The sequence below is a fragment of the Nothoprocta perdicaria genome, unplaced genomic scaffold, assembly GCF_003342845.1.
Source record: "Nothoprocta perdicaria isolate Ctin4 unplaced genomic scaffold, notPer1 scaffold_263, whole genome shotgun sequence".
Lineage (NCBI taxonomy): Eukaryota > Metazoa > Chordata > Aves > Tinamiformes > Tinamidae > Nothoprocta > Nothoprocta perdicaria.
Window position 1 is genome coordinate 813599 of NW_020455492.1, and position 13695 is coordinate 827293.

Sequence of the window (13695 nt, forward strand, 5' to 3'; positions counted from 1 at the left end):
TGTTTCAAGTGCACATGTATTTTCCTGATTCCACCCTACCCATTTTTCTTCCTTCCTTGCCTTGCTCATAAGTTGGTGRAGACTAGTATTTAAAGGCCTGTTTTGAGAGCTAAGAGGAAGAGCTACCAGGTGAACACAAGTTAGGAAGCTAAGTGTTAGAGCTGCATACAGAGCGTGATGACATGAACCCCATGGAAAGAAGAGTCATCACTGGAGAGATGAAGAAGCTTTGCTGGGGAAAGGCACTCCTTACATCTATCAGAGCAGTTTCAAGCAGAGAGATATTACACTAGTACGAACTTCTGTTTAAAAACACGTTTTTGGCTTTTTTAAGCCAAGGGTTCTCTGGGATATACACTGTAGGTAACACCACAAAAATCATAGACTGGTTGGAAGGGACCTCTAGGGATCATCTAGACCAACCCTCCTGCTCCAACTGGGACATCTGGAACACAGGGCACAGGGCRGCATCCAGGTGGGTTTGGAAGATCTCCAGAAAAGGAGACTCCACAGCCTCCCCGGGCAGCCTGTTCCAGGGCCCTGTCACCCTCACAGAAAAGTTGTTCTTCCTCACGTGCAGATCGAACTTCTGGTGTTTTAATTTATACCCATTAACCCATGTCCTGTTGCTGGCCACAATTGAGAAGAGGTTGGCCCCATCCTCCCTACATTTTCCCCTCAGGTACTTATACGTATTGATCAGATCTCCTCTCCAGGCTCAACAGGCCCAGCTCTCTTAGTCCTTCCTCATACAATAGATRCTTCAGTCCCTTAATCATCTCTGTTGCTCTATGCGACAGCCTCCCTAGAAGCCCCACAYCCCTCTTGTGCTGCAAAGCCCAGAACTGCCCCAATGCACTGGGTGTTCTATAATAAGCCCCTTGGAGCTGAAACAAAGAGTATGCAAAGGACTTCAAAATAAACACTGACCAAAACTTCAAAAAAATGACGGAGGACACACTCTTGGGAAGGAGTGATTGGCAGCTTAATATCCAAACCAATTCAGCTATTTAGTATTCATTTATCCACTCCCCTTCTCTTGAACTTCTCCTTAATTTATTAGTTCTGCCACTCAATCAATATTTCCTATAGATTGCACTTCATTACCCAAACTATCTGATAAAATTTTACTGATGATAGGAAAGAATCTCCTCCCTCTCTCATTTCCAAATGCCAAAGCTTACTACAACATTCAGAGGCAACGATTTCAGAGAGAGGACATGTTCAACCATAACCATCGCTGGAACCTTCGTGTCTCCTAATCCTCTTTCAAACAAAAAGCATCCCCCTCGATTTTCATTCATGGTGCTCATTTTATTATCCTTCTGCTTTATTTATTTTTATTTCTTCTATAGTTGCTTCACTTATTCCCTAGGTAAAATGTCACATGCGAATTCAAATTTTGGTTTCCTGAATTTTCAGCATTTTTTAAACAATACTTACCAAGACATTCTGGATATAAAACATCCAAAAAATTGCTGGGCCAGAGCCTGTGCTAAACATCTCCTTGTCAGTGGAGTTTCATCTATAATCATTGCGCTGTGTAGGAGATTTGTGCTAAACCCCACAAAAAGAAAACAACATAATATGAGCATAGCCTACAAAATATTGAAATAGACATCTTTGTTTTAAAAAGCAAAACAAATTAAATAAATCCTCCACGGAGTTTCCTATGAGATATTAATATCTTTTCTGTAACAATCTTAATACAGGCACATGTCCTGTCATCATCACAAATATACAATTCTTTGTATAGAGCCAAAGTAGAACTTTTTACCCAGTCAATCTGTTTAAGATTCATGACTCTCTCTCTCTCTCAGGTGAAGGAAAACAAAATATAATCAAACTTCTGCACTTAAACTGATTTGAAATATTTCATACATGCCATCTCCAATGCAGAACGAAAACCTCTGGTAATTTTTAATTGAACAGACAAATCCAGCATCTTTGCAAAAAAAAATGGTGTGCACGCGCGCACACCTCTGTGTGTGTGTGTGTGTGTGCGTGTGTGTGTGCGTGTGTGTATGTGTATGTGTATATGTAAAGTAAAGCCTATATTGCCAAAAAAACTCATTTTTTTAAACTTGGAAGCCTAAAGCTCGGACTCTAAAAGCAATACAAGCTTCAAGTATATCTCAACAGTCTGGGATCTAGTGTTTCTAAGCCCACATTTTTAGAAGGTATAATTTTCTCCAATACTAACCTAAAAATGCTCATGGACGCATAAGCAGCTACTTCAACATACGCTTCGTCTATGAAAACRGTCTTGAAACACGAGTACGGGTAGCGACAGGTAAGAATCTCCTCATAGAACTCAAACACCTCGTGCAGGTAGGACGTGGTATGTTTGAGCAAGGGGAGAAGCTGGGGTAAGCAAAAGTGTGTCACCTAAAAACAAGAGCAAAAACTTAGTACAAGACTGATGGAAATATTTAAACTCATAAGTACATAAATGCAAAAAGTACATACACGTAAAAAAATAGTGCTGCCATAGAAACAGCATTTTTGCTAAGGGAGTATATAAAAAATCTAAATATATATATATAAAAATGATGCTATATAAATATACAAATTTATATGAATACATATAAAATATAAGTTAGCAGACTTCACCACAACAGGCTAAGAGAACAATCTGCTAACAATGAAAATGCTCTGTCCAAATGTCCAACTTAATTTGGCATAATAGCGAACAGTGTCGCAATGATTTTCAGTTACCAAAACTAATGGGATGGCTTTAAAGCTATTCTGAGAAAYCCCTTGTTACCAGGTACAAGGAAATTAGCCCCACAAATGCAGGCTTAAATGGAATTATTGCTCATTTAAAGGATTTAAAAATAYGGCTTATTCGAAGCCTCGGCTTTGCAGGTAAAGAACTTTAAATACAGGCATTATTGGACAAATCTTATCACAGCAATACTAACACAGGCCATATCCATACATAACTATTTTTTTAATCAGTATTTATTGGACCTCACGATAGGCAACAACATAAAAATAGTTACAAACTCTTTACCAAAAAAAAAAAAGAAAAAATCTCTGAGAAGATGATTACCTCATGCATATATGGATCAACAAGGATTTCAAAAGGTCCTATGGCGAGGGAGATATTGGAAGCTGCCGTTGGAATTGTCAGCATGTAATGAAAAGTCTTCTTTCTCATGTCGTGGGTATACACAGTTTCCACCAAGTCTCCATTTGAGACGGCCACCATTGCAGCATCGACAGTGTACTCAAGTTTCCAGGTACACAACTCGGAATATGAATCCACGCAAGGAAACCAAAACCTAGGGGAATTAAGATTGGGGGGTAAATRGTTATATTTCTCTTTTTCAGAGATKATGTTTCTCTCCAATTCTAAACTGTATTCTTAAATAGTTTGAACATTGACATCTACTACACATCAGTCTTGTACAGCATCCAGCTCTCAAAGTTGCCTTGCCACCATCTTAAAAGAAACTATATGAGAATTGAGAAAAATTACTTATCACTCCTACCCTTGAAGWTTAATTAAGCAAATGTTTACACTAATTTACTTGCAAAGACTTTTTTCTTACCTTGTAGAGTTTTGGTAACCACATGAGAAGACATGAGCCCCTCTCTCTGCCATGCTGCCTTCCATATTGGGTACCACAAAATGAAGCCCTCCTTTTGGCTGGTCCAGAGAAAAATTTATATGTACCTTCAGGACTTTTAACTCTACAGCAGCAARACAGAAATTAGAGTAAATATGTAACTTTTGCCAAAGTTATTTCAGAGGAATAATTCAGTTTTGCACTCTTTATCTTACCAATACAACTCATTCTTTTCATCCTTYATGTTCATTTGCAGCTGAATGTACAGAACTAGAGACCTCTTAAGTTTAAATTTAAAGATATGAATGTTTATATATATAAATTTTTGTAGCCTGTTAAAGTAATTTACAAAGGGAGACCASTGCTAGGGTACAAAAAAGGCATAAAGATTCTCTAATATTGAGGATGTGGAAGATGAAATACAACTCCAGTTGCAGCTTTTAATCGAATATAAACATGCCTGCAACAAACATCCTTAAAAGATATTTTATCGTCATCATATTATAGTTAAGCTTGCTCTGTAACCGCAATGGTTTTGGTTTAGTCTCAGAGAAATCTCACCTATGAATAAGACTGTCAAGAAAAGAAATTCTTGCCATTGCCAATAATGGTAATTCTTGCCAATATTGTGAAATTTGGCCTAAAAGTCTCACCGTATTTTGGCATTCAAACTTTGGAAAGAAAAACTGTACCCAACTGAATATTCTGATGGAAGTAAAACAACMGTAACAGTAATATAAGAAACTAAAAAACACATATAAAGAAATTATCAAGTATGGAAAGCAAATTATTAAAACAGTTGTTTGTTCCAGGACTTTGYATTCCTGTTTACAAAGTAAGTTATKTTTCACTGTCCAAGTAATCTTACAGTGACCCTCCTTCAAATAATACATGTTTTTAAATAACATGTAAATAGACAAACCTTTGCCAATTCTTTCCTTTATCTGCTCATGACTACTGCAAGTAGCTTCAAGCAGTTCCAGTTTAACACCCAACACATCCCATTATACCTATCCTTTTGGGATCCTGACCCCCTAAACAGCTTGATTTTAATTTAACGAGTGCTRAGAGGCCTTTTCTGCAGCCACTTTTCCATACTACCAAAAAGTGTGAAAGTATTTTTCAGACTTTAGCTGGAAAGATATGAGTAAGGAAATAGAAAACAGCAACCAGTATTTCAATTATATTCATAAAATAACCTAAGGCTACTTAGATTTATTTAAAATTATTATCTTCCTATGCAAACCCCCTGCTAGGAGCTGCATGGCACCTTAAATCAGGCTTTCAGTGTCAACTCTTTACCATCAACGTGTTTCCACAGCTCCGAGGGAACCTTTATGCAGAGCTCTCCGTTTCCAGCATCCGGGTCCACAGCACTGACTGCGGCAGCGTAGGCATTGGAAAAATAGTTGAGATTCCTCCTGTCAGAAACACCCATTTAATTCTTCAAGTATATGCTGAACTACAAAACCCAACTTTTACAGCTTTATGATTTCTATATTAAGTTTCATGATGAATGATCAACCAAGCATTGAATTTTTTCCCCTCTTTGCTTGATGGATAGGAATAGTTTTCTATTAGGCTTTTTTATGGGCCATAAAAAAAATCTAGAAGCTAGAGTTTGGTCTTTAATCCACAAAAGTAAATAAAAATACTTTCAGTACTTAGAAAATAATAATAAAAATTTTACCATCATTTCTATGCCTGACTTTTATTTAGGATAAAGAGTCTTGTAATCTGGTTGGAGCTGTTCAAGTTACTAAATGTTAGCGGTTATTGASTACACATTTCATTACAAAGTAAAAGCATTACTTATGATTTATTCTTAACTTTCTTTCCTGAAAGGAACAGGAACACAGATGTGTCAGCAGTTACAGGAGTTACTGGTGGCATCGTAACTTCTTAACTTTCAATTTAAATAGCTCTTCTGATTGCATTTGGGTGCTGAAGACTGACCAGTCAATTTTCAAACTATCCTTCCCTTCGCATCTTTAGAGCTTTCACACTCTTCCAAAAGGATTTGGAAAATCCTTTTTGGACAAACTGGACACAACACTTTTCTGAATCCTAATCCCCCAGCAGATGTTGTTTGTCAAAAGCTTGCAAAATCTTGCCCCTGAAGAGAAAGTGTTTTAAACATCTGCCTTTTCCAGAACAACCCAGAGTATTTAACCGTGCCATGGGTGGACACAACCACTGCAGCTGAAGCCCAGAGCCCTGTGCAGCAGGTTGCACCACCAGGGAGGACGCTGCCTCCCAGCTGTAGACTCCTTTCTTTCTCAGAGGGCCACGGAATCTGAAGTCCACCCAAAGTAGACATGACCTCAYTGCAGAATTTTACTTTCTTCTAACCATTCACCACTCACCACCCACCATGAAAAGAGCACTTCACCCAAGTTGCAACATTTTACTTGAAAGGACAAAGGGTAATTAGCATGCCAGGAACATCCTAAAAGTCTAGGTGTGTCAAACTTGATGCTTATATTCCCAACCTTTCCCACATGAGACTTAACTAAAACACTGGAATACATCRAGAACATTTTCACGTAGTTCTTGATCTTTGGCATTAGTAACGTGCACATTCCCTGGCACCACCACCAAGACTGYGAATGTCAGGCACTGTAACCCGTCTACTTTGCTTGGACGCTTCCGAAAATGGAACATTAAGAGTAGACTGGAGCCCAGCCTCTGAGAATAGAAATTCCAAAATCCCAGGATTTTATACATTAGCACTTTTTCCTTTCTCATAGGTGAAGTGCAGCTAAAGTATAATATCTAAAATTTTTAAAAGCTGATTGTGTCCAAAGTCCCAAGGTTTGTCATTTTAATGTGTACGTGCTCTGAGAATTAYAATTGCTGTTAGGGGCTCCCTTTCCAAAATATCAGTAAGAATTTGCTTGACTTTGTGGATTACGTGGAGCTTGTGGTTACACTTTCAACATCAACAACTTACAGATAGGAAAATGTCAGAATTTTACAGCAAGAAAGGTAGAGCCTCCCAGGCTTAACGTTTTACGGGAAACTGTCTATTCTGATATTTCATTTATTCCAACGTGGCCTAATCTAGTACAAAAAGACTGCATTAAAAGCTTCGTACCAGACAGCAATCTTCTCAAAGGTTGAACTGTTTTCAATAAACTGGATATGGCTGTTTTAATAAAACTATAGATAACATGAGCCAGAAGTTACATGAAACATCAGCCAGAAGGTACAGCTCAAGAAATAAAGCCATTCATTTTTCCCTTTAATACTAAGGGTAGATTAGCAATGAAAGAACAACACACTTCCTTTTGCTTTTTTCCCCCTGGTGGAGATGCATTTTATTAACAGAATTCACCCCAAAGCTACAGCCCTGGTGTGTGATGCTGCCTCACTGGAARTGGGTTCCATCCTGCAGAGACCATTTCCATTTTCCAAGTTACCTTCTCCTACCAAACATCTCCATGTCCAACTGCCACCGCATCTCTCAGCACTAACTGCAGCACTGCTGCTTAACTGTCCTGTAGCTCACATTCAGGCTATACATTATTTTTTTTTTCTTAGCACTGAGCAATCAACTTGGAATAATAGCACATACACACTACATGTGGATCAAGGAGCTAAGTAGAAGAGTAAATGTAATAGATTATAATTTGTACTTAGTTTTGGAGTCTAAATCAATACATTAATTAAACAAAAACCTGAGTCTTTGGTATGCTAAAAAGAACCCTCGTTCTCTTTCTTGCCAAAGGACAAGTCTTTGCTACACCCTTTTTTTTTCCTTCCCCAAACTCATTCTCTACAGCATTTTTTTTAAATATTATTAACCAGTGTATCATGAATTTAAAGTTTCCTAGATACCTTAAGAGTAGAAACAACACACAGCTCAATCTACCAGTCACCTTCCTAGCTCATTTCTCTGACACGCACAGAGTGAAGATGGATCATCAGAAGAACAAACATCACAAGATACATTTATCCCATCGATCTCTTCCACTCATGCTACTCATAATTACAGCAGCAGTCAAGTTGAGGCACCTCAAAACATATTGTTTGACATTTTAAAAGTATAGATTTCAAATAAAACAACAAAAAATAGTTGAATTAGTGAATGAATAGGCTTACACTGCCAAGTTGTTATTACACCAAAGATTATGCACAGCAAAGCACCTGGACATGTTAGCCACCTTTCCAAAATGTATCCTTCTTTACAGAGAAATAATAAGCTTCTCAACCAGGCACCGTACGACATACAAAATGGGATTCAAAATATACACACAAAATAAATATCTAGGCTATAGCAGAATAATCTTGCACTTCGCTCATCACAGACCAAAACAGACTTYTGGACTTCTATCTTGAAGCGATGGCTCCTTCAACACCAGTGTGTTGCAATCCCAAGCTTTTGCTGTGGCTATTTATCAKTTCACAAGCTTAAGGAAAAAGTCTAACAGCATTAAGAAAACAGAGACCTTCTTTGCACATTCTAAGTTGACAAAAGGCTAGAATATATGTAGTAACCTCAGGAATCTGAATACAGCCTGTGTAATCCAGAAAAAATATGTCCTCTTCTCCTCATGATGACAGATTCAAGAAAGCAACATTTTGCAAGGAATTAGAAGAGGAGGAGGAAGATGGCTCTAACACTCTGCAACAAGTTTAAAGCAAGACCCAAGCAGACCTATCCCAGTACTCTTTCCAGGTTGGCAGCAGTGTTTGCTAGATTCCAAATCCTTCCTTAGAACTATGAGCTAAGAGAGATTCTCTGCCACCTTGTGTACACATGGARAAACTCTAGGAACTGCACATGAAAGAACAGAATATGAAAGGACAGTTCCATGAAAGGATAAAATACTTAATACTAGAAAGTGGGTGCTATCTTCTGAAACAAGAAAAATGTGAAAGGACGAAGACCCCGTAAGAGATATTAAAATGCACRAGTATCACTTGACCTGAAAACAGGTTGAATGTGACATTGGGAACACAGAGTCGATCTGACAAAATTCTCAGCCAAGAAGTAGTAAAATCTTCACCATGATGAGATAGAAATAATTTCTGAAGGCTTTGCTTAAAGCTCCTAGATGAAAGTTTCCTTAGTTTTGATTTTCCCACACTCTTAACTTTCTTTTTGCTTGTGTTTTCTTTGTGTTTGCTTGCACACCAGCATTTTTTACAACATAAACAAGGTATGTTTAATCCGTTCGCTCTTTTTGCATTTTTTTGTGACAGTTTTCTTTTTTTCAGACCAATATTCCTGGCTCACCGGACGAAAGCCACCATCAATGACTGCTCTTCTCATGCTCWTTCATTCAGGGGACACACCTCATCTTTTAAAGCAATGTAACAAAATGCTCAATTTCACATTGCTCATATCATGGAAAGGCTGTTTATAAAGCGCAGCTACTGAAAGTAAAAGCTTTATCCTATGTTTACATGCCTAAAACAGCCAACAACATCATTTATGTTCTAGACTCCTCACTTTCTATAGGACTCTTCATTTACAGCAAGGGACATAACCTCATAAGCCACAGATGTTGCAGTAAGTCTTTCCAAAGAATCACAGTGGCTTTAGACACAGGTTCTTCCATTCCCAGCTTAACTTCTTTGCTAATTAAGAAAGTAGGAGAACCTTAAAACCTACCATCTTTGACAGGAAAAGAAAGCATCTACTAAACACCAATATTTTTTTCTACATACTTTATCCATTCTTTCAGAAATCAACACGAAAAAAAACAAAAGCAAGAGGGTATTTTTATACAAAACCTTACAAAGACGGGCAGAGGCAACCCACTGATGCAATACAATCTGAGAAGTTTTAGATATTTTGAATTTCTGTTTGTAATTTTGTCATAAGAGCACAGATAATGCATTTAATCAAAATTGTCAACACAATCAACACCCAATTATGGCCAGGTGTTTCAAAGGAAAGCACAAGAATTTCCTGTAAGCACATGCAAGTCTTCAACTTCTGAGATGAAGGAAAAGATGCATCTTATTTTTTTTGTGAAGGGTATGTGGTGACCTCTGTCTTTCACAGCTATGAACAACACAAGATTTATGAAATGCCAGGAATTTTGAGTTCTATGTGAAAACTGTGAAATGTGAAAACTTCGGCAATAAATTCTACAGGCTGCTCTCTCCCTGTCCTCAAATTTCATTCATTGATCTTGAATAGAATAACTAAAAGAAAAAGAAGTTCTCTATGATATGTTTTCACAGCATTATCTTACTGATCTTCATTAGAAAGATTTGGGGTATTTTATTTTTCTCCTCATAAGCAAACAGTAGAAAGGAGACTAAAAWTTTTAAGAGTTGCAAGCAAACTCAAAAGCCAAGAATCCCAAATTAGGTGACTGGAAGTCTAAGGGGGCTGCATTCCTATATGCTAAGTCTTGCTTTTTGGCAAACACAGTACATCACAGAGAGAGTTATTGTTATCTGGACAGCAAAACCTGAAAAATTTTAAGTTACGGTAATTTCGCCACTGAACTGAACATTGTCCTTCCAACTAAGAAATCTCACAGAGCAATCACTTTCAAGGGAACACAACAAATACCTGAAGGTCAGTAATTAGCATTTAATTGCAGTAGTCCAGTGACTGTGCTGTCATAGCTGCATGATTTGCTTTATTCCAACTATTTGTTTTGAAGTAATAAATTATATAAGATTATCTGGATATGAAAAAAATCAGAAAAATAAACTTACACAGTCTTGTKGAGAAAGAAAGGATTGTTTTCCCCAATTTCCTAAGAACTTCRATGGTGTTTAAATATTTCTAGGTTTAAAGGTCAAAAGGAACAAAAACTACCTACTCTGGCATCATAAATCATAAAACTCACTTCGCAGGATAAACCTACCAGAACATATTAATCTTGCTCTACACAAATTTATATGAATTTTGCCAAACCGGAATTAAAAAAACATATCCAAAACCACTCAGAACCTAATAATCCTCTTTTGTGCATAAATGTCGTAAAACCACTCTAAAATGATCTATACAAGAATATAAACAAATGCTGTTGCCACAATAACTCACTTAAAAAAAGCCGGTTACAAGAGTATAAAACTGTGTGTATAAATCTTAACTCATCCATTAAGTCCACCATAGATAAAACATTTTAGCCAAAGATATCCTCTTACCATGAAAGACATATGAGGACAACTGCCTAAAGCACTGACAGCACAATTACCATTCACTACGTTTTCCTCCACAAAGAACTTCTTAAAAAACTTCTAATATTCTTGCAAAAGAATATGAAGAAATTTTAGTAAAAAAACAGTAGCAGAATAAACACAGTAATTTCTATTCAAAAATACTTTTCCGGAAATAAATCCCCCTACCTAAAGTGTTTTTCACTGAGGATGACATTAACCACAAGGGAATCCTCAGGGAAAACTTGGCAGTAAAATAAAGTCATGGCTAAAGCAAAAGAAGACACTACTTTTGCAGAGTTTTAAACCTGTCACTTACTGCTTGGACTCATGGTGACAAACCTCCAGCGTTGGATCATTATAGATGAAAGCTGCTTCTAGATCATTGACTCTTACTCTGTAAATTCGGCACTGTTTACTGTTCAGCTTGATTCTGTTCAGGTTTGCAACCGTGGGAAATATTGTCAATTCTACATAACCCTAGGAAAACACAAATCAACATCTTCTATTAAAATCTTTATCAATTCACAACATAAGCAAATAAAATACTAAGTTTATCTGTTCTTATTTGTGTATCTTCAAAGAAAATCATAGGAAAAGTTAATGCAAATGTCAATGTTATACTTAAAGGGAATTATGCTTCCTTTTAGATAAAATTTAGCCAGTGAATCTTCCCAGCTGTGAAATTTAATAGGAAAAAAAACCAACCTTAAGATGATCAAATAAAAACCCATAGTCCAGAAGTGACTTATCTCTGTTGACTAGTTTTCAAGTTACCAGCATTCTCTTCTACCGCTGTGTTTTAGATCTTGGCACTTGAGTTTGAGACTGTGATTTTTAAAGCCTAAGCAGAATCCATTTAGGCAGATATTTAAATTTGCTAAGATCTCCAAATCCTTATGGCCTGAAAGCAGGCAAGTCTCTTCACACCTGAAGTGAACCCACATACAAGCTACAAAATTCTGCAACTCTATCCCTAAAGTCAACTGACAGAGTGCTGAGAGGTGATTCTGAATTGCAAATTGTTTGTAATACTTAAAATACAAACACCACCTTCTTCCAAGAAAGTTTTCCTCAGAGATTAAAGTATTCACTATTACAAGATGTTTTATTTGATACATTTCAAGCAATAAAAGACTATGAAAGCCAGTTGACTAGAAAGCCATTAATGTAAAGAAGCTGAAGAACATTATCTGCTTGTGTGTAATTGCTTCCTCTAGAAACATGAAGAAAATTCAGACTTTTATTCCTACTTTTGTATTTTATTGAAAAAAAGTACTTACAACAACAGACCTTCTCTGAAAATTTATGTTGTTGATACAAACTACCTGATGAGTCGTGCTGGAAGAAAAAATATATTTGAAATAAGTTACACAGTATTTGTACATTTTAACATTTTAAATGACATTTTAACTCAAGTAAAATAGAGATCATATATCTCTCTCTTTATACAGAGAGTGATTATATATATATATACACACACACCTATATGGTATATACACATATACTAGTATAGACAGGACACAGAAGGTAATAATGCAGAAGACATACTGCATACATTATATATTTATTATAGGGAGAATTCATACATAATGCTCTAAGTCTCCAAGTCAGAAAAGTTCCAGTAAATTCTAAGTATCACACGACTGTGAATATTACTGTTAATAGAAGGGCATAACAATATAGCTTTTGAAAGTCCCCTAWGAATGTCAAGGTTTAACACTTTAAGAAGTTCCAATATTAAAAATGAAATGCAGCTGCAATTTGCAATGAAAGTTATGCAGGACATTTACTTGGTAAGCTGACTCTCACATACAGTTTATGTAAGAAGGCACTACATAGATAAGATATACACTTTTACAATTAGTATATCATAAGAATTTAAGTAATTGTGATATATGTTAACCAAAGCAGAAGTTTTAAACACTTTAGATGTACCTTTAATTTTTAAATCTTGTTCTTGGACACTTCAAATAAAACAGTCAAACAGCAGTTAAAAGAGTAACTCCAACTTCTTAAAAGTTAAAGTTACATCTTTCTGTAGTATGCAGTTTCTTCATCATGCTTCTGAGTATTATCGATCATAATGCAAATTCCAGACTCAGAATAACTCAACTTTTACACCACGTCACACATTACTACACACTGACACACTTGTGCATTAAAAGATGCTGCTTCATTTCAGCAAGTTCAACAGAAATTTTTGTAAGAGAATCACAGCATCTAGTTTCCTATGCCAGATTATCTATGTTATTAAAACGCATATGCTAACAGCRGCAATTTCATTTTAAAATATCCGTGTTACAGATTTATAGATAAATCAACATAAAAAACAGAGATAGCCACTGAAATCAACAACCAGTTGCACTCAAAATAAATAAATAAATGGCGCTTTGGTGCATGCACCAATTTATTCAGCAAAGCAGCTCAGCACTGGTGTTCGGTGTGACTCAAACTACTTCTACATGTTAAATAAATAAATAAACAAACAAACAAACAAACAAACATCCTATATCAAATGACCAGGGCTTGGCACCTTCAGGGAACATTAGGACTGAAATGTGATGTAGGATCCGGAGTGCTAATATTGCCTGGAAATTCCTCTATAGTTTGAAGAGCACAAAGATTTTTTTTTTTTTTTTTTTTTTTTTTTTTGCAAGGCTGAGAGCTCCCTGGCCACGGGATCACCCTGGATCCCATGGATCCCATCCACAACACGTATTTTCCTGCAGACGACAGCTCCAGCCTCCCCTGAGGCAGGTGATTACGGATCAGCCCGCGGCCTGCTCCAAGCACACGTGCATCTCAGGTATAATAATTTTTTGGGAAAAAAATAAATACTTAAAGATACTTATAGTTTATAGGGCCTGGGGCTCTCGAACCCTTTGTCTCCCTTCTTCCTGTTCATGCTGGCAGCGGCTCGTGGCGCTCGCCCTCACGCAGGCATCAGCACCGTCCCGCGGCGGCGGCTGCCGGGCTGCTGCAGGGC

General features: G+C 36.9%; 1 protein-coding gene across 2 annotated transcripts in view; it reads right to left on the reverse strand.

Moving 5' to 3' along the window:
• TAF2 (TATA-box binding protein associated factor 2) overlaps positions 1-13635 on the reverse strand; it is a 52631-nt gene extending 38996 nt beyond the window's left edge. Inside the window, exons 1-8 of one of the 2 annotated variants that reach the window (XM_026040736.1) lie at positions 13562-13635; positions 11990-12044; positions 11026-11186; positions 4878-4996; positions 3558-3699; positions 3056-3287; positions 2204-2388; positions 1444-1557 (exon numbers count right to left, since the gene is read on the reverse strand). In XM_026040736.1, the coding sequence (XP_025896521.1) occupies positions 1444-1557; positions 2204-2388; positions 3056-3287; positions 3558-3699; positions 4878-4996; positions 11026-11186; positions 11990-12044; positions 13562-13614 (1061 nt within the window). In that variant the 5' untranslated portion in view covers positions 13615-13635. The remainder of the gene's footprint in view (positions 1-1443; positions 1558-2203; positions 2389-3055; positions 3288-3557; positions 3700-4877; positions 4997-11025; positions 11187-11989; positions 12045-13561) is intronic. The other variant, XM_026040735.1, reaches the window with a different exon arrangement.
• Between the last annotated feature and the right edge of the window lie 60 nt (positions 13636-13695).